This window comes from Artemia franciscana, chromosome 1 (assembly GCF_032884065.1).
Source record: "Artemia franciscana chromosome 1, ASM3288406v1, whole genome shotgun sequence".
In the NCBI taxonomy this organism is placed as follows: domain Eukaryota; kingdom Metazoa; phylum Arthropoda; class Branchiopoda; order Anostraca; family Artemiidae; genus Artemia; species Artemia franciscana.
The window spans coordinates 18,793,624-18,815,690 of NC_088863.1; the positions used below are offsets into that span (position 1 = coordinate 18,793,624).

General features: G+C 38.7%; 3 protein-coding genes across 3 annotated transcripts in view; 1 reads left to right on the forward strand and 2 right to left on the reverse strand.

The window, feature by feature from the left end:
* LOC136026630 (N-terminal kinase-like protein) overlaps positions 1 to 22,067 on the reverse strand; it is a gene marked incomplete in the record, with an annotated part of 193,298 nt that overhangs the window by 87,475 nt on the left and 83,756 nt on the right.
* Positions 1 to 22,067, forward strand: part of LOC136026651 (RUN domain-containing protein 1-like) — a 29,819-nt gene that overhangs the window by 1,604 nt on the left and 6,148 nt on the right. The window lies entirely within an intron of this gene.
* LOC136041951 (brefeldin A-inhibited guanine nucleotide-exchange protein 1-like) lies at positions 10,650 to 15,962 on the reverse strand. The gene has a single exon (XM_065726794.1). The coding sequence runs from the start codon at positions 15,954 to 15,956 to the stop codon at positions 10,650 to 10,652; it is 5,307 nt and encodes a 1,768-aa protein (XP_065582866.1). The 5' UTR covers positions 15,957 to 15,962.

The window sequence follows — 22,067 nt, forward strand, 5'->3', positions numbered from 1 at the left end:
TCCTGGAAAGTGTTTAGGTTAGGAAAAAGAAATTATTAGGTATAGATGTAGGCTCTACATCCTATAAAGTTTGTCCTGGAATTGTGTTACAATTTCCCTACCCCCTCTCTTCTCTATATAATAAGCTTGACCAAGATAATAATAGCCCACATAAGTGTAACAAAATGCAATTATAATTGTTATAAGTATCCCTAGCCCAAATTATACATATTTCCTAGGCATTCTGTCCCATGCCATTCTTGTTTTTCTGGTTTTTATCTTGTGACAGTTGATTCCATTTACAGGTAGGTCCTACATAGGCTGTAACAAGAGAGACACACTGGCAGAATACTACTGAAAAGCTGGCAAATATTAAGCAGTTTACATAAATGACCTACAAAAAATGTGAACATGCCACTTGATGTTGTTTTATGCTCTTTCCTGATGTGTAATAATTATTTTACTCACAAATTCAATTTTAACCTAGCCTTTCTACCATTATCAAAATATAGAGCCCATTTTATATATTTCCTCTGCATTTATTTATTCTTGATTTTGCCACCATTGATTCAATATACAGGTAGAACAGTTTTAACAAGATTGATGCTAACAGAGGTAGGCTGTATAGGCCATGTCTAATATAAAAGAAGAAGGTATCATCTTTGAGGGTCTGTAAAGGGCTTAAGATTGAATTTGTTAGTAAACCAATTATTATATTTAGGAAGAGCTTAAAAATGGGATCAAGTGGTATGTTTGCTTTATTTGTAGTTAATTTATATGAACTGCTCAATATTTACTGAAAAGCTAATATATTTGTTAGAAAAAGTCAGAAAACAATGAAAGTGGATAATAAGCAGAGCTGTATCCAAAATGTGTTTTTCTTCTTCTTTTTCAGCAGACATGGGATTTTCAGTCAAGACTATTCAGCCCTCTTCCTTTTGACTCACTCTGTGAGATGGACAGAGCTACTTAATAGGTTATTTCTTATTTATCTTGAATCTGTTCAGATATCTTGCAGTAAATCTTTGATTCTAGTAGTTGAAATATAAGAAGATAAATAGTGATTTTTGAGCTCTATGTGCAGGTATGGTCATCTAGACTCTTGACTGATAGAGAGATATTGTTGTGTTTGACGCATTCTAACAGTTTACATTGCAGGGTAAACTGTGCAGACATCAGCATATTACCTTCAACTACTATTAATTGTAGTGTTAACTACAATTATTCTACATATTATGAAGCAAAGATTGTTTTTTTTTAACATGTTTGCTTCTCAATAGCCCTTAATCTAGGCCTTTACAGGATTATCTTACAAGATCCTCAGTGCTGTTAGGGACAACTCTCTAGATGGCTGTCAGTCAGTTCATCAAAGTTGTGTTCCTCTAAGTCAATGGCTATAAGGGTTTTGCAATCTAAACTGAGGGTAAGGGCTGTAATGCTCACATCAGATGGTGTGAAGTCTATTTATTCAAAACCAAAGCCCCTATAAAAAACAACAATAAGCTGGGGGTAAATAAGCAATGCGCACACTAAGCACACTGCATCTTTTTTCTTCTTTTTGAAGATAGTGCTTGCAAGGTCACATGTCAAGTCATGTTTTGGGGCTTTATGACTCATCTGCTTCTGGTGTGTTGTGGTGTAAGGTTGGTGGTTGCTGTCTCATGAGTATATGGTGCCCCTGACAGGTGATGTGTCTACTGTGGTAGGCCCTACTGAGGTAGGCTTTGCTGACATAAGCCCCACCAGGGAGGATCTGGGGACTGTTGAATGGGGTGGTAGAGCTGGGGTTTTCTCACTTTTGCTGGTGACGTTTTCTGTTATCTGCTCACTTTCAGTGTGGAGTGTTTGGGGATCATTGGCACTGTGGCCAGACATGCCAGTAGTGTATGGGTGGTGGTGCGGGGCTGGTTGTCTGGATATGTGAATCCTGTTCCTTCTTAGTCTTGAGCCATCAGGTGTTTTGATGATGTAGGGCTGCAGGTTGCTATGGTATGCAGTTATCTTTCCCTTGGTCCATGTGTTGTTTGGTTTTCATTGGAAAAAAGCAGTGTCTCCAACCTCAAGTTTGGGAAGGGGTTTTGCAGATTTGTCATGATGGGATTTCTGCATCTCTGCATGACGTTTCAACTGTAGAGGAAGTCCTACTTGTTGACAACCTTTGGTTTCAGGTGTTGGTATGTAGAGGGTAGGGAAGATCTAAGCTGTCAACTCTGTAGTAGCTGTGTGGGTGAGGCAAAATTGTCTACCGGGCTGTTATGGTACTGTAGTAGAGCTATGTATGGGTTGCTACCACTATCCTTTGATTTTGACAGGATCCTTTTACAGGTTTGCACAGATTTCTCAACAAGTCCGCTTGCCTTGGGATATATTGGGCTTGAGGTCTTGAGATCAATTCCCCAAGTTTGAGCAAATTTGTGCAAGAAGAGTTGAGCACTGTTATCAGATGTCATCTGCTGTGGTATCCTGAAGTATGCAAAGTGAGTCTCGAGTTTGCCAATGATTGTTGCTGATGTTTGGTTCTGAAGTTGATTGAATTCGAAATAACAGCTGTAGTAGTCAACCATGATAAGGAATTGGGCTTTTTCCCATTTGAATAAGTCTACTGCTACATGTTGTCATGGTAGTGATGGCATTTCTGTATTGATGAATGGTTTTTCTCTGGTTGTTCAGGGTATGGCGGGCACATATTTTGCATTGTCCAATGAAGGATTTGATGTTAGCGTTCATGCCTGGCCAGTATACCAGCATCCTCGCATGTTGTTTTGTTTTTTCAATGCTGAGGTGTGCTGCATGTAGCTGGATCAGTGTTTCTTGTCTGAGGACCTGGGGTATGATGATTCTCTGGCCTTTGAAAACTATTTCATTAACTTTTGCCAGCTTGCTTCTTATGTTCCAGAATGCTGATGCATCAGCAGGAAATGTTTTTTGAGTTGATGGCCAACCATGCTGTATGACAGACTGAAAAGTGCTGATCATGTTTGGTCAATTGATGGATTTTCCTGAGTTTGCTGTTGCTCACAGGCAGTGTCTTCATTACTGAGTGAACATAAGCTTTGATGTCTCTCTGCATCTGGAAGTTGGTGTCTGGGAGGTGTAGTTGCAAGAGTGGGTCAGCTACAGGTATGTTGGAACCTGGGCTGTAGATGACTTCCAGGTCATATGGCAGAGTTTGGATCATCATTCTCTGCAGCTATGTTGGCGCTTGGTGTAGAGGTTTTGACAGGATGGTTTCCAGTGGTCTATGGTTGGTGGTGACTGTTACCTTCTGCCCATAGATGTAATGATGGAAATGTTTCAATGCATATACAATTGCATACATTTCTTTTTTGAGTTGTGAGTAGTTTTGTTCAGTCTTGCTGAGAGCTCTAGATGCATAGCCACAAATGTTTCCATTGGTTGAGATCTCTGCCCCCAGTCCATGCTTTGAGGCGTCAACTTTCAAGTCAACTGTGCAGCTGCTGTGGTCAAAGAAGGCTAGATTGTCAGTGATTGACCACTTGATGGTGCTGAAGCATTCTTTGTGATGTGATCTCCACTCAAACTCTACTTCTTATATGAGATTTTGTAGGGTCTTGTTTCTGGATGAGAGACTGGGGATGTATCAGGATAGGAAGTTGATCATGCCCAGAAGGGTTTGGAGTTCTTCTTTGGTTGTTGGACTTGGCATTTTTTTGATGGCATTGAGTTTTTTGGGGTCTGGTTTGATTCCTTCTTTGCTGATGATGTGACCGAGGTATTTTACTTCACTCCTTTCTCCCTGGTGCGTTTAAGGACTGCATAGAGCCTGTTGTTGTGGTCTTCTTCACTTTTTCCATATTCAAGGATGTCATTGATGAGGGTGTGGATGCCTTCCAACCCTTTGAATATCTCTTCCATTTGATGCTGGAATTCATCTTGTGCTGAAACAAGACCGAATGGGTATCTTTTCCGTCTGTATCTTCTGAAGACAGTGCTAAACATTGTGTAAATGACCAATGACCAAATGACCATTTGGTTAGTGGCAGTATCCAGTAGCCCAATGGGACGTCAAGCTTGCTTATGGTTGATATGCCATGTAAGTCCTCTGTTGCGTCTTTGAACGTGGGGATTCGGTAATGAGGTTGTCGGATTGCTTTGTTTAGATCCACAGGGTCTATGCATAGGCAGACGCTTCCATGTTTCTTTTCGACCATGACCATGGCATTTACCCAGTCACTTGGCTTGCTGACTTTTCCAATTATGTTTAGGGCTTCTAGTCTGCCCAGCTCATCCTTAAGTTTCTGTTTCATTGCTAAAGGTACTTTTCTCACAGGGTAAACAGTAGGGACAGCATTTTCTTTTAGGTGGATATCACATTTGTTTTCCAGGTTTCCAATTCCTTCAAAAGTTTCCTTGTACTCATTTGCCTGTTTGGAGCAGGCACTAGTTGTCCTGTCTTCTTTTTGGATGTTTAATATCAGCTTGATCAGCTCCAGATCTTTGCAGCTTTTTAGACCCATGACTGGAATTGTGTTGGACCCGACAATGTAGAATGTATGTGAGTGTGTCTTTCAATCTTTGTATTGGCAGGTCAGGTGACTGATTCCTGCATAGGGGATAGCTGATCCACAGTAGCTTGTCAGTTTGTGGCTGCCTTTTATCAGGCCAGGTTTTATTGGCAATTTATTGTAATACTAGAGTGGTAGCACATTCACCTGTGCTCCTTTGTTGATTTTGAATTTTACACACATTTGCCCCTCAATGGATAATTTTGCAAGTGCTTCATCTTCTCTAGTGTTGTTCTGTATTGTGTACAGGAACACTTCGTCTATGTTTTCTGCTGTTTCAGATATTGCTTCACCATCCTCCACAGTATGTACAGCTTTCTTTTCTGCAATTCTGCAAAGCTTTGCAAAGTGGTTTGGCCTCCTGCATTTTGAGCATGTCTTCCCTTTTGCTGGACAAATATGGTTCAGTGAGTACGTTCCGCTGCAGAAGTAGCATTCTGGTTTCTTGGACTTGGGGTGTGGCCGACTTTTGGCAATGGAATCAATTTCCTGCTTGATTTCTCTGACTTCAAAGGCTTTCAGCTGTGCTTGGGTTGTTTCGAATGCTCTACAAATGGTTACTGTTTGGTTCAGGGATAGGGTTTCTCCAACCAAGAGGAGTTTCTCATGTATTTTGGGATTGGCCACTCCGCCCACTATCCTGTCTCTTAGCATTTTGTCTTTGTCCACGTAACTGCCTGGTTTCACTAGGATTTTCAGATCGGTAATGTATTTGTCTATGCTCTCCTGCTTTTGGTCATGCTTTTGGAAGATGTATCGTGAGAAGACTTGATTTTTTTTTGTGGCTGCAAATTCTCTGAATTTTGTAAAGTGTGTATCAATGTCTTTCTTTTCAGCATCAGTTAGGTCAAATGTGCTGAAGATTTCTCTCCCTTGTTTGCCTGCCCAGATGAGAAGATATGCACAGCGCTGTTTTGCTGTCTTTCCAGCAAGTGGTCCAATGAACATTAACTTAGCATGGTTATCAAACTTCGTCCATTTGGATTCTAGATTATCTGAGCTCCAGTTGATTCTAAGCGTTTCTGCATCCATCCCACTTCTGACACCATGTAATGTTCGCGTCGGATGGTGTGAAGTCTATTTATTCAAAACCCAAGCACCTATAAAAAACAACAACAATAAGGTGGGGGTAAATAAGCAATGCGCACACTAAGCAATTTGTAAGCAAGCATTACTGCAAGGGTCTTCCTTACCCTGGTCTATGAGTCATGTGTATAAAAATGTTCTCTTCAAAATCAATCCTGGCCATTTTTGAAACTATTCAAGGTTTTAGAGTTTACAACTATTTCTGGGAGTGATATCCAGTCAGCCACTGCTTGGACACTCCCAAAATTGGCCCTTGATTGAATTACTGCAATATGTCTGAATATTTGTTCTTGGTGTCCTCTTGTATTTATGTTTGAAGTGTGAAAATACTTCTGGAAAGCGTTACAAGGGGGGGGGGGCATATTAAAAATTATTTTATGGGGGTTTTCATAAAATGATTTAAGTTGTAAGGGGTTTATTATCAGTATAACATATGAAAGATTCGAATTAAGATGATGTCATAGGAGTTAAATAAGTGAGGGATTGGAACTGAGGAACTCTGTTAATAATGCCCAATATTTATGGTATAGAATCATCTTAGATTCATAGAATCATCTTAGACTATAGATTCCCTTGAGAGCATTCCTAAAGACCACACGAATTATACATGGTGTCTGGATTCACAAACAAGAACAATATAATAATTTACAATGAATTTTAATTACAATATGAAATTACGATTTTATTTGTGTCAAAAACATATTTTTGACAAATATTTATATTCCATTAACATTTCTGTTATTGCAAATCTAGAAAAAAACAGTGTTGCCAACAATTCTGAGCAGCATTTAAGATGGTGCAATACACGTTTTGGTAGTCTTTAAGTTTCAAGAAAACCCATCCATATTCATCCTAGGAACCACAAGTTGCACTAAGATCACCTTATTTTAGTGACAGTATTATAAAGTTAAAAGTCTTAATCTTCTCTTTATCTATCAATGTAATGGAATAATATGTGTAGACTAACATCATCTATAACAAAGATTATTGGACTTCCCTATAATGTCAGATCTTCTTTTAGTGTTTATAATTTAGGGCAAGCTTAAATTTAGATGACCATAATTCAGCAGTATCCTTAATATCACTAACCTCTTGCAGGAGATCCTGTGCTTGGATAGCTTTCAATACGTTTTTCTTGCTGGTTTCTTGGATTTTATCTCCCCAGAAGTAATTTATTGAGCATGAAATAGGCTTTCTTAAAGTTGAATATAATTTTGAATTCACTTACACTTCCAAAGTATTTGTCCAACAGCTCAACATAGCAATGTATAATATTTAATGTAATCAGCTTATTTTCTGACTGTTCAATGCTGCAGCAAAAATAGAGACTTGCATATCTTTTATAAACAATTTTCAAATCTTTCCATTCCAGAAAACTGTACATTTTTGGTTTTCTTGCAAGTATGGTGTTAACCAATTCTCTGGTTATCTTTTTCTTCACCTTATCAGGATGAGCAACCCAATGGAAACTTTGAGATAGCCATTTGGTTCAACATCAAACAGTTTGTGGTAACAAACTGTAGTAAGGAGCGACCCGGCTCAATAGTAACCAAAACTCAAAAAATGGAATTTTGAGACCAATAGTTACATCAAAAGAATCGTATTTTGATGCTGATTTTAAATATACAAGTTTCATCAAGATCAGTTATACCCATCAAAAGTTACGAGCCTGAGAAAATTTTCCTCATTTTAGGAAATAGGGGGAAACACCCACTAAAAGTCATACAATCTTAACGAAAAACACACCATCAGATGCAGCGTATCAGAGAACCTTGATGTAGAAGATTCAAGCTCCTGTCTACAAAAATGTGGAATTTCGCACTTTTTTGCCAGAAGACAGATCATGGATGCGTGTTTATTTATTTTTTATTTTATTTTTTTAGGGGTGATTGTATCGACTGAGTGGTCCTAGAATGTCGCGATAGGGCTCATTCTAATGTAAATTAACAGTTCTAGTGCCCTTTTTAAGTGACCAAAAAATTGGAGGGCACCTAGGCCCCCTCCCACGCTCATTTTTTCCCAAAAGTCTGCGGATCAAAATTCTGAGATAGCCATTTTATTCATCATAGTCGAAAAACCTAATAACTATGTCTTTAGGGACGACTTACTCCCCCGTAGTCCCCGTGGGAGGGGCTGCAAGTTGTAAACTTTGACCTGTGTTTACATGTAGTAATGGTTACTGGGAAGTGTACAGACGTTTTCAGGGGATTTTTTTCGGTTTAGGGGGAGTTGAAGGGGGGGGGGGTTACGTGGGAGGATATTTCTATGGAGAAACTTCTCATGGGGTAAGAGAATTTCAAGGAAGGGGGCGCAGGATTTTCTAGCATTATTTAAAAAACAATGGAAAAATAGATATGAAATGTTTTTTCTACTGAAAGTAAGTAGCAGCATTAAAACTTAAAACGAGCAAAAAATAATACGCATATGAGGGGTTGACCTCCTCGTTGTGCCTCACTCTTTACGCTAAAGTATTTTTAGTAATTTCAACTATTTATTCCACTGCCTTTGTGATTTAGAGGTCATTCTTAACGAATTGGGCCAAAATATAAGCTTTAGTGTAAAGAGCGTGGTATCGACGAGGGTTGAACCCCCTCATATACGCAATAAAAACATAAGAGTATAGAAGTTCGTTACTTAAGTTACGTATATTTTTTACCAATGAAAACGTTTGTAAAAAATTAAAAATTCTAGTTGCTTTTTTAAGTAATCAAAAACTAGGAGGGCAACTAGGCCTCCTCCCTTGCTCCTTTTTTCTCAAAATCTTCCGATTAATTGCAATTAATTAATATACAAATTTCGTTTTAATTATTTATGTGCGGAGAGCCAAGATAAAACATGCATTAATTCAAAAACGTCCAGAAATTAAGTAAAAAAACGAGTTTTTTTAAATGAAAGTAAGGAGCAACATTAAAATTTAAAACGAACAGAAAATCCTCCGTATATGAAAGGGGCTTTTCCTCCTCAACGCCCCGCTCTTTACGCTAAAGTTGTTTATTGTTTTAAAAATAGAGTTAAGAGAAAGAGTCAAACTTTAGCGTAAAGAGCGAGGCGTTGAGGAGGAAAACCCCTTTCATATACGGAGCAATTTCTGTTCGTTTTAAGTTTTAATATTGCTCCTTATTTTCATTAAAAAAACTCTTTTTTTTAATTTAATTGTACTTGAAAGATCCAATGACTATGCCTCTGAGGATGGCATGACCCCCCCCGCCCACGGTGCCTGGGAAAAGGGCTGTACATTATACAATTTACCCATTGTTTACATATAGTGTTTTTTATGGAGAAATATATGGGAATTTTTAGGGGAAAATTCCATGTAGGCGGGGGAGGAATCTTCCACAGGGATAGTTTTCCTTGGGGGAGATAGTTTCTAGGAGGAATTTACACAAGGGGAGGATGGGGATTTCTTGGCATGCTTTGAAAAACTGTCAGACATTAAATAACACAAACAAGTTTTTTCAACGGAAAGTAAGGAGCAATATTAAAACTCAAACTAAGCAGAATCACTCTGCATATAAGGAGTAGGAGCTTCTGCTTCCTCATCTCTTGCTCTTTATACTAAACTTTGACTTCTTCTACAAGTCCTTAAGAACAACTTCTGAAAGACAAGAGCCATTGAATTTAAATGAGAAGTATTTTTACAGAACATTAAGACTCTAGCATAAAGAGCAAGGGATGAGGAAGGGCTTTCCCCTCCCCATACGTGGAACAATTTTTGCTTCTCTCAAGTTTCAATGTTGCTCCCCGCCTTCAGTTGAAACAACTCGTTTTTTTTGTTTAATTAATAATAATCATTAAAGTATTTACAAATTGTCATATAATTTGTAACTCAAAGCTGAGCCTAAATAATAAACCACGGTAGTCTCTTACAGTATTGAACCTTTGTTTCTTTGAGTATAGACTGTTACTGAACCAGAACCAGAAAACTGGAAAATTGAACAATCATTTGAATCTCAATGCTTATTCAATTTTTAACACAAAATTTGGTGTTGAAGGCCATTAGATTCCGTCTAATGTCCTAGTCTACTTGAAAATAGAAAGGCAAAGGCACAGTACAAAGCACTGCAGTTTTTCTATATTTCCTTAAAGGAGCAGACATTACATAAATTATGTAATTTATGAATGAAATTCTGTAATTTATGGAGGAAATTATTTGATTATGTAATTAATGGTCGAAATTATATAATTTATGGACGAAAAAACAATCGATAAGCTGACCGACTGATCGACCAAACTGTCACAATTGCCCCAAATATTTTTGGTAGAGATGACCTTGATTAGACCCACTTTGGAGTAGAGCCCCTCTTAACCACACCAATGTTTATAAGGTTCCAAGGACCCTAAATAAAGTCATGTAAACTCAGCTCTGGATATAGTTATTATAAATGCATGGTGTAATTTGATTGAGCACCAAGCTGTGCTTGAGAGAGGAAAGCATTGAATCACTAGTGAGTTTCCACTCAAATAATAATAAAAAAAAAATTCCAAAAACAACTGCTCAATTACAGCACGAATCTGGCACCTAATTCGATCATCAATTGGGACTAGATGAATTAGGAAGATAACTTTCACTGATACTGCTATAGTTAATACCAAACACCGGTCCAATACGAAGAAAGATTCGTCGCACGAATCAGAGGATACCAATGTGAAATATGAGTGCAAAACCTTTCGTCATTCAAATTATGAACTCGTGTTAGAAACCTGAACATTAAACTAACCCACAACTCTTTCTGGGCATCACTCTCGAGCATTAAAAAATGGGACACAGCATTTTTTCTAATTTCTGTTAGTCTTATTTCAACCTCTGGCCATGTATCTTGTCTACTTTGATCTTACTTTGAATGTTTATAAGGTTCCAAGGACCCTAAATAAAGTCATGTAAACTCAGCTCTGGATATAGTTATTATAAATGCATGGTGTAATTTGATTGAGCACCAAGCTGTGCTTGAGAGAGGAAAGCATTGAATCACTAGTGAGTTTCCACTCAAATAATAATAAAAAAAAAATTCCAAAAACAACTGCTCAATTACAGCACGGATCTGGCACCTAATTCGATCATCAATTGGGACTAGATGAATTAGGAAGATAACTTTCACTTTTACTGCTATAGTTAATACCAAACACTGGTCCAATACGAAGAAAGATTCGTCGCACCACTGATTGAAGCTCGGGTTTCAGATCACTGGACATGATGTTACACAAGAGAGGATACCAATGTGAAATATGAGTGCAAAACCTTTCGTCATTCAAATTATGAACTCGTGTTAGAAACCTGAACATTAAACTAACCCACAACTCCTTCTGGGCATCACTCTCGAGCATTAAAAAATGGGACAGAGCATTTTTTCCAATTTCTGTTAGTCTTATTTCAACCTCTGGCCATGTATCTTGTCTACTTTGATCTCTGTATAGTTGGAATAGGATCCGAAAAATACAATCTATGCTAAGGGTTTCTTGTTTTAGTATATATGGACAGACGTTCCCTTTGAAGCCTGCTTTCCACAGAAGATTCCTCTGTTCCTCATTCAAGTTAAAGTCTCTTGCAAAGTAGTGGGATTCCTTTAAGATATCTAATAGTTGAAATATGTGACTTGATGAAATATGAGAATAAATTCCTTGATCTTGATTGAAGCTACAATAATGTAAACTGCTTGATTCCAGGGATATTGAATCACCCTGTGACAGTGCGAGAGCTTCAGCATCTTCCTTTTTAGCAGTTGCAGGGAAGAATACAATATTTTCAATTGTAGTTATCAGTTCCAGTTGTACAACACATTGGATCTGCAAAGCAGAAAATATCCTCTGATCTGATGTAATTGGCTTACTCAATCTACTGGAATTAGATGATAGCGAATTGATGCTATGAGTACTGGGAAACCTTCTGAGACTTATGTGGCCAGATTCTCGTCGCTCCGTCGTTTCTTCCAGATCTAGATAGTCACCAGGCTGCCATGTAATCAGCTGTCTTGGCAAAGTGGAGTTGAAAATGTCCATAAGGCATCGACACGTCTTTGACCAGATTTCATCAGTAAATTTGCGACCATTGGATATAATTAAACGCTCTAGACAATTCGAACCCGATCGTGCAAGTTCTTCATTATCTTGTTGAATACACCATTTCAGCTGTGAATAAATGTCATCAAGAAGTAAACCTCCTAGGATATCAAAATATTGCGTCACAACATCAACCATCAACCATGTTGTCATCCACTCATTTTTCTCTGTTTGTTGTTCTGGTAACTTTATATTGTCAAGTATTCTAAATAAAATTTGAAACAAGTCCTGCCACCAGTGAGATTTGAAATTTCTGCCATAAGTCTTGACAACTTTGAAAAGTATGATAAGACCATGACTTCTTACATCAAGCTTACAGCGGGTTATAATACAGTTTAGTTCAAATAAGATTGGGAACCAGCCCCTAACCCATACTCTATCTTCTTTGTTGACAGTCATATCCTCTATGTTGTGCTCTCTGAATAACTGGGACATTTCATCAACATGCTTAGAACACTGACGAATAAGTTGAATGGCTTCCATACTGGTGTCTAGGAAACTAGAATTACAAGCAAATTCTGAGAGGCACTTAATGGCATCTTGAAAGCTATCAATCATCACAGCAAACTGTTGCTCATACAGCTGACTTATTATTTTGCCAGTAGTTTGGAATGCTAGTTCCACAATTGCTTTGTCTTGATCGGATGCGGCCATATGAAACACAGAGAAGATGTTTTTCCATCCCGATTTTATATTCTTGGCTTTGGAATTGACCATTTGAGCAATACAGAGGACTACCATGTGGCGTATAGTTGGAGACTTGTTCTTTTTCATTATATGCTCAAAGGGTCGCAAAAAATCTTTTTGAAATCTAAAATTGGACAATTCTCCTTTTTCAATGAATTTCATGGCAAGCTGACGCAATGAGTCCAATGAAAAGACTGCAATGTCCTCGTTCGGGGAACAGCCTACTTTGTCGAAATGATCACCCAAGATTTCCCAGATTCGAGACCATTGTAGCCTAATTCTTCCCATGTTGTAGTAAGAAATTTCAACTAGTTTTTGAAGACTAAATATACGAGGATGTGTTGGATGGTTCAACTCATCTATTGACACTTGACACAATGCTTTAACAAATTCTACGATTGCATCTCCACCTAATCTAGTTGAGCAGGTAAATATTCTATCAACAGCTACAACAATGCTCTGTGAACTTGTTTCATTTATCGACCGTTTAAAGCCAGGTTCAAGAGAATTCATACCCATCCACGCCAAATCTGATAAACGGAAACTGGAAGGAGAATTAGGGGACCCAAAGTTTGTCAACTGATTGTTCAGTTCTTGACTAAACATTTGACTAATATTAATGGCAAACGGAGAAGAAGCTGTAATATATTGCGGTCTAACTCCAGTTCCTATTAGCTGGGCCAATTCTAGCTGAGATATACATTTCAAAATATCCATCCACGATTTTCCAAGATAATTACCGTCTGTATGGGCCACAGTAATTAGCATTTTAATGGTGTCGATGTTTTTTGCCTTTAGCTTGGATATTGGTGAATTGGCAGTCAATAATGTAAATCTTGCCAAGGCTTGGACATATGTGTCACGTTCCAACTCCATGTGAAATATGCAAGCAATTCGTACTGAGCACCTAATGCCATCCAGACAAAGGGTCGCTACTTCTGGGTCATCGCAATCTTGCAACCCAACCATGAACGCAGCTAAGAATGGGGTCCATGCCAGCTTGAACATTGGTCGAACGTGTTCAAGATGTTTAGCAGTAGTAAATGGAGCCTGAACGTGACTAACTGACTCCATTAACTGTCGAGCTGTAGAAGACAATACCTCCATTTCAACATTCCAAAGAAGTCTCTTCTGCTTCTGACTAGTCGTTCCTGTTCTCATGCCTGATTTGGTTACTTTACTATTTGCTGACGCCCTCATCTTTATCTCATTTCCAGCAATTTGATCATAGATGGCAGACAAGAACTCCTCTGGTAGATCTTTTGAATCATTAATTCCTTTATTCATTTTAATATATTGAGCCTTCGTCATCTTTGTTTTTACCTGTGGACTGTGAAGATCTGTAGTAAGCATAATTATTGAATAAGCCAGGACATAAGCGGTATCAGCACTTGCGAAAATGCCAGACTGATTGCATTGAAAGTATCTGGATGCGAATTTTTCCATAAGTCTATCGATCTTCTGAGCTTCTCCTGGCAGACGGAAGCCTTCCAAAAAGCATCTCAGGGCAGCAACAATATCTTTCCCATTAAAATCCATCAGATCCACATAGGCGTGCATTATCTCAACGTTTGACTTATCAGGATCTCCAAGAAAATTTCCAACTACTGCCTTATCTGGCCGTTCGTCATTGAGAAGAAAAGATGCTATATCTTCAGCCCGGTTGCCAAGTAGACCATTTTCTTGTAAGTACGTTATACCTTTTTTCGGTTTTCTGTTAAATATATCAATACCCTGCTCCCAAATATCTTTTTGGTGCTTTAGAACCTCAAACTGCTCAGGATTGTCCTCTTTTCCCTGAAGGGCTGCATTTGGAGAACTAGCTGAACTAGACAAAGAATTCACACTTCCATATAATACCATTGAATTTTTCCCAGAGTCCGAATCCTCGGAAACATCCTTGTTCTTACTTTCAACACCGAGATTTGAAAGAGCATGGCTATTGACGTACAATTCTCTGCTCCACTCTACCATACGTTTGAGGATTGAAACTAGGCACTCCAAAGCTTTAATTCGTAATGCTTTTTTTTGATTAGGAGTAGCACCAATGTTGACTGAATGTTGATCCTGAACAATATTTGACAGTGCATTCACAAGTCTTTCGTAAATATTAGCAGCAGCCAATTCACAGTCATAGTTAACATAGATGTCAACAACACACTGAGCATCAGCACAGATTCGAGTTAAGGCGTTGATCACCAGCCATTTGTGTTCAAAGCTACTACTGGTTGTCTCCAATATGCTAAGAAATATCTCACGAAAAAATACCTCGATTTGGGCTTTTATATGCATCTTAAAGTTAGCTAACAGTGACCGAAAAATTTCCAATGATAGTTGAAAAACCTCTGGTACATGAGAGGTTCCGTTTTTGCTTAATGCCACGCATAAATACTGGCGGATAGCAGTTACAAAAACGGGATGGGATTTGAATACATTACCAGCTTGCTGAATAACACCTAATAGCAGTTCCATTGCTAAAATCTCGGAGCGCATCCAGTTCCTTGGGTCTACATATTCTTCAGTCACTTGCTTCATTGACAATTTACAGAGAGAGCGGAAAACTAAATATGCATCCCTCTGCAATATATGACCAAAGTATAAACCACTACAATCGTCTTCTGTCTGTTTGCTGAAGTTTTCTTCGGAGGGAATTCTTCCAACGTTTGACACTTTATCAGATTTGACATTCGCAGTAAGGCTCTTTTGTATTGCAGTCTCAACTAATTCATTAACTAAAGCCTCTGCCATGGTCACTGTTTCAGTCAGGTCTGCTTCAAGATTTGTCACAGAATCAGGAAATGCCTCTTGTTCACCATTTAATAGCGTCATTTTTGCAATTTCTTCGGTTTCTTCTTTTAGTTCGACTTCATTTTCACTGGAATTTGGATTTTCTTCTTCCACTTGTTTTGTTTCACTTTGATCGCTTAGATTAGTTGAAGAGGACTGTTTGTTAATTGTTTTTTGGCCCCCTTTGTTTATAACTGCTGCATCATAATGACGTGCTGCTTCTTCAATCGCTTGATTCTCCATCCTTTGAAAGATGACACTCAGCATCTGTGTGAGGGTAGCTTTTGCTGTTTTCTGGTTGACAATATTCTTACTTGCCAAATAGATATCATAGCAGGTTTTCACGGATATTAGCACAGTTTTTCCGTGGACTTCAACATGCTTGGATGTCATTATAGTCAATAGAGCCTTAATAATTTGCAGCTGTACTCCTTCATCTGTTTGAGTACCAGTAAAACAATTGCAGATGGTTTCAACCAAACGATCAATAAGTCTTCGGGACTTGTTTCTTTGGTCTATTTCATTTCCAGTCAGGTGACCATGGGCAATGAGCTTTTGGAGGCAGTCCATGGCTGAAACCATGATTCGTGGTGTTTTCGACTGACATCCAAATTCAAATGGAGTCACATATTTTTCCGCACTCATAACATTCCCAGCTTCATTTCGAGGAAGAGGTAAGGCTGCTGAAGTAGCATTTTCACCTTGATGGATTTTTCCAGCTTGGATTTCTGCTCTGATACTCTCTAATGATGATTCACATGCTTTCAATTGTGAATTGTATGATTTTTCAATTTCTCTTTCTTCTAGAATTTTTTCAAGGCCTCTGACAATAAACATTTCTCTTGAATAAGGGGCTAGTATCATCATCCAATTTGATGCATCTATTTTGCTTGTATATTATTAAACGTTAAACCTCCCAGGTTTAATCAACTACGAAATTAAAATTGATGGCAAATGTCCATAAAATGAAATCAGGAACGGCGGAAATGTCCTCCCACACTAATTTTTTCGCTATCTCTACAACAAATTAAAATAATAAAAGACTAAACGGATACAGGGATAAACGGATATGGGGTCCTTCAGTTCTAATCCCTCACTTATTTAACTCCCATGACGTCATCTTGAGTTGAATCTCCCATAAGTTATATCGACAATAAAACGCCCCCTGTAACCTAAATCATCTCAAGAAAATCCTCATAACATAAATGTACAATAATCCCACCCCCGTAACAAAAGACAGTTTCTCCAGGTTATGGTGAATTTTTATTGGCTGACTTATTTTCTATGGCTTGTTGATGATGCTTGTTTACCATTCAATTAATATTAAGAAAGAGTCAACATATAGAAAAATCATTGAGAGTATATGATTTGGGATATAAATTATCTCATTAGGGGTGGGAGTGGGGGTTCTGGGTGGAGTATGGGTTCTAATTTTGTGGTTTCCGCCTGCAGAAGGAAACATCATCAGTGTCAAACAGAAACCAGAGATCTCCCTTTTTCAAAATTTTTCGGGAGATGAAAAAACATTAACTTTTTTGCTTTAGCAGTTGTGCTTTTGAAACCTTTACATTAGATAGTCAAATTTTTATGGCACATCCAATTGAAAGAGCTAAAAACAGCTCAACTAAAGCAGTTCTGACTGAAAAGCCAATACTTAGTTTTTGCTTGACGTGGCAGAGTGCCAAATAGAAAACACTTATCTTAAACACTTATCTCTACAAATCAACTAGACTTTTGTTTTTAGGAAAACCCAGGAAGAAACCCTTAAAAAACTCAAATACAAGAAGTACAGGCTGTAAATAACTCAGAATTTGGTTGTCTCCCATTTATTTGTCCTCATCAGTCTTAAGAAGGGTCTCTTTCACGCTTTTGCAAATTTTAAAATTTGCCAAATTTACAGCAATGTAAGCTGCCTTTAGCACTTAATTCCAGTGGCCAAATTTAGCTAACATTACATGTATTTCTACAAAATCGGTTTGGAATTCACAACTGATGAATTTCTTGTGAACTTTTTCCCTCAGTTTATAAGTAGAATTTTTGTTTGTTTGATTACCACATTGCAGATGAGGTAATGTACCGTGAGCTGCCTTCCAGTCTTTTATGTGTTTTAACATCAGAACCTCGACAATATAGGGAGCCGTATTTGTCATATCAGTTTGGAGTAGAGTCATCCATTGACTTTGTCTGTACACTGTGATTCCTATCATGTTATGTTCAACTGCAGAACGCATACCATCTAGAATCATTAGCAAAAGACCCAAAAGAAGGAAAGTTGTCTCAATTATCTGTATGCTTTGACAATGCTGAAGTATTGAAAAGTTGTGGCTGTTTCTGTTTTGACCTCTGCAGCATTCTTTACAGTGTGTCTGCTATCTAATTCTTAAATTTGTTGCAAAAAGAAAAATTCCCATTAATTTTGCCCCTTGGTTTCCATTCTTCTGCTCCCAGAAGAAGGACTATCCATTCTTAGTCACACTCTTGGAAGCTGTAAAATCATAGCAATTATATTTTCAAGAAAGTCTAGTCAGACTTTCCTCTCTGTGTTGTGTTGTATATCATGGCAGTAGAAGAACAACATTACTGGGATTCCACAGCAGAATCCCCCTGAAAGTAGCCCCTCCTGTGTCACTACTAAATCCCTCACTGATATAGATTATTGACCAACCAACAGAATTCAGGCACCAGCAACAACCCTCCTTGCTAGACTTAGCTGTGATAAACAACCCTGAATGAATCATTTCTACTTCCTATCACCCTGCAATTGGAAGCAGTGACCATATTTGTATCTTGACTTCGATACAGGTGAACTTCAAGAAAGAAAATAAAGTGAAAAAATTCTTTATAGATCATGAAATGATACAGCAGGACGTGTCAGAGATAAAATGGGAGAGTGAGGTTGACAATGGTAGCATAGAAAAAAGCTGGGAGGCATTTAAGACAGTAGTCCTATCTGCAGAAAACAAACATACCTGGGTATACTGGTTGCCTCTGCCAAAAACACTCTCCTTCCTACCCAAAGAAGTCTTAAGGACTAGAAGGAAGAAGAAAAGAGCATGGACCAAATACATAAATTGCAGATGTTACAACCAAGGCAAATGCAGCTGACACAAAGCAGAATCCAATGGGTTCCTGGTGCGATGTTTCAGCAGCTAATCCCTCTAGACGCGATATCCCAGACCTCATGAAAGAGGATGACACAAAGTCCTCAGAGGCTAAAGAATTTCAGATTTGCTCAACTCTAGCTTTGGTACAATTTTCTCCACTCAGCCAATAACTAACCTTTCACCCACTTTACCAGAGGAACCAATTGGAGAATCATTGTACACGACATTATGAGTATAGAGAATGTTCTGAAAAGGCTTTAAAGACTGGATGCAAATAAAGCTGTTGGGACAGATTATCTACAACCCAGACTATTAAAAGAAGCAGCTGAACAAATTGATGACCCAATAGCAATGATGTTTGGGATGTCACTCGCTTCTAAAGTGCTCCCAAGTGACTGAAAGCATACCAACATCAAGCCCATCTTCAAGAAAGGGAGAAATGACCAAGTCAGTGATTATTGCCCTACAAGTCTTCCTTCTGTTAGCCTGGATTGAAGCCTTTCTTACTGGAAGAACTCAGAAGGTAGTAGTTTATGATGCCACTAGTAAAAATATTGATTCTTATGAATTTCCTGTCGTTAGCGGAGTCCCAAAGGTATTGTCAATGATGAACTCAAGCTCCACAGCCACACACAAGCTGATGTTGCTAAAACGAACTGAGCCCTAGAGCTCACGAAACAAACGTTTACCACCAGGAAGCTGTGTGTGGTCAAGAAGCTGTAAAAAGCTATTGTACGTCCAAACCTGGAATTTGGAATGCTCCTAGCATTTCCCCATTATAAATGAAAATTAAAGCACTCGAGAGTGTCCAAAGGCAAACAACAAAGCTCATACCAGCTTTGCAAGACAAGCTGTGTGAGGAGCATCTTGTATCGATCAAACTCCCCACCCTAGTCTATCAAAGGAAGAGAGGAGGCGCAATTGCTACTTGTGAACTGCTAGAAAATGACCTCTCAAGTCAAATTTTCTCCTCATCCCTTGCAAGTACAACAAGAGGTCACACAAAGAAGCGGCAATTCCCATGTTGCTATCAACGTGAGTGCCGGCATTTCTTCTCTGTATGTGCTGTCCCTTACTGGAACAGCCTCTCCAAAGCCACCATCCAGTCCCAAACCATTGATGCGTTCAAGAAAGGAGTTAATCAGGACTGGGCCAATGCAGGGTGTAGACTAACCTGGGATGCCAGACCATAGTTATGTCACACCATCAGTGAGATGTTCCACAGGAGGCTCATTACAACATTATCTTGCTAAGGTAATTTTAAGGTAATTTTGGTAATAACTCTTTAATCCAAATTCTTGTATACCTAAAGAAAACCCTGGGTATCTTATTGACTCTTATCCTGATGACTCTATGCTATTTGGTACCACAGACAACAGTAGCCTACAAGCTGACCTTAACCAAATTCAAGTATGGGCAGATAAGTGGCTTCTATCCCTCAATATCTCAAAGTGCGTCACTCTTCATTTTGGCCGTGGTAATCCGCAGCACCAGTACACTATGTATGACGGCAAAACATCATCGGCAGTCTTGCTTCCTACATCTAGTAGTGGTAGAGACCTAGAAGTCCTGTTTGATGACAGTTTAAAATTCCATGAACACACCGTCCAAGCAGTTTTTAGAGCAAACGCAAATTTTGGACTGAAAAGAACCGTCAGTAATCGATCCTCCACAGTTTTTCTGAAACTATACAAATCCTATCCTGGATTTTATAACATGTCTTGCTGGTCCTTTCTACAAGGTGTCGAAAGGAGAGCCACCAAATGTATCGACGGTTTACACACTCAGCCCTACTGCAATAGATTACAATCTGCTAACCTCCCAACACTTGTTTTTCAGAGTAAGCGTAATGACATGATGCTCACCTACAGGTACCTCCAGCAAGCAGACCAGAAGCTCTTCACCTTCTCTCCCAACCAAAGACAAACACAAGGACTTTTCAAAATGGTATTGAAATCCATTGTGAACACCAAGGTCTGATAAGATTTTTTCAACCAGCAAGTGGTGAAAGATTGGCACCAACAAATCCAAGAGACAATTTGCACAACCTCGCCTGAGGAATTCAAAAAAAGGCTTCACAAGGAATGGGAGGCCAAACCATGGAGATTCCATTGGGAAAACCCCCCAGCCCTCATCATAACACTCTTGGAAGACAATAGAGAGTCAGCTTGGAGGATGATGCAGCTTGTCATACCCAACCATTTCGCATACTCAATCCAAAGTTGCTGTTGCGTGGCGGTACCAACTCTAAATCGCTGGAGAGTGGTTCTTGAGCCAATCTCCAGTTCTTACCATGTGATCACCGTTACCGAGTGTGCTTAAATTGCATCTCTCCAGCACTCTCCAGTCCTGATGCGCTTGACCTTAACACAACAACCAGATCTACCGCCATCATCAGCTATGGAGCATCACAGTTCTTGCAATAATTTGCTCCAAAGTGCGAATTAAGGGAAGATAATTAGGATTTCTTATCCTTTCTTTGAGAAAATTCCTTCTTAGCTATATTTCTTATAGCAAACCCCCCAAGATCTAGGGTTACACAAAGAAATTTCAGACACATTTTTTCTTGTTTCCACTGTCAAGGGGTCTAAAATGTCTAACAGTGTTCTGTCTTCTTGTTTCTGCTTTTAGGGTTCGCTCTGAAACAGGTTCAAAATGTAAATGAACACTATCTGTTTTCTAGTTGGCTTGTATTGCCAATGTCCCAATAGTACACAAAGATGTTTTTCTTTGTTCATATGAGAAGCTTCTGCAAAATTTATATCAAAAATAAAGTTTTGTTCTGATTCATCTGGCCTTAGACATTTTTCCTAAAGCTCTCTTGGTTTTTATGGCACTTGGTATTAACCAACTGACATATAGCAATCGCAAATTATCTGTCTGTCTCTCGGTGCCGGTTTTGCTACTTTAGGCACTTCCAGGTAAGTTAGGACGATGAAATTTGGCAGGCGTATCAGGGACCGGACCAGATTTAATCTTTTCGCGATTTGTCCTTCTGGGGGGAGTGGGGGGGGGGGGCCGGTTAATTCGAAAAAAAAATAGAAAAAATGAAGTATTTTTAACTTATTAATGGTTCATCAGATCTTAATGAAATTTCATGTTTGGAAGGATATTGTGTCTCAGAGCTCTTATTTTAAATCCAGACTGGATCTGGTGACATTGGGGGGGGGGGGGGGCGTTGGGAGGGGGATACCTAAAATCTTGGAAAAGACTAGGAGTGGAGGGATCGGAATGAATCTTGGTGGGAAAAATAAGCACAAGTCCTAGATACATGATAGACATAACCGGTACGGATCTGATCTCTTTGGGCTAGTTGGGGGGGGGGGGGGGGGGTAATTATGAAACATTAAAAAAAACGAGGTATTTTTAACTTACGAACGGGTGATTGGATCTCAATGAAGTTTGATATTTACAAGAATATCGTGTCTCAAAGCTCTTGTTTTAAATTCCGTCCGAATCTGGTGAAATTGGGGGGAGTTTGGGGGGGGGGGGCAGAAAATTATGAAAAACGCTTAGAGTGGAGGGATTGGGATGAAACTTGGTGGGAAAAATAAGCAGAAGTCTTCGATACGTGATTGACATAATTGGAACGGATCTGCTCCATTTGGGGAGTTGGGGGTAATCAAAATAAGCACCATTTGACAGAGAATATTTTGGCAAGAAGAACTGTGTCAAAAAGTGGAAATAAGAAGTTTGGCCAGATCTGTGGTTTCTGCTTGCAACCAATAACATCCTAAGAAAACAATTTTTACTTCATAAGATGCATATAAATTATAGTTGACACATATTCCTTGTATTCTCCCTTTCATTCACTTCTTATTTATATCTTTTTTTTACAAAAATG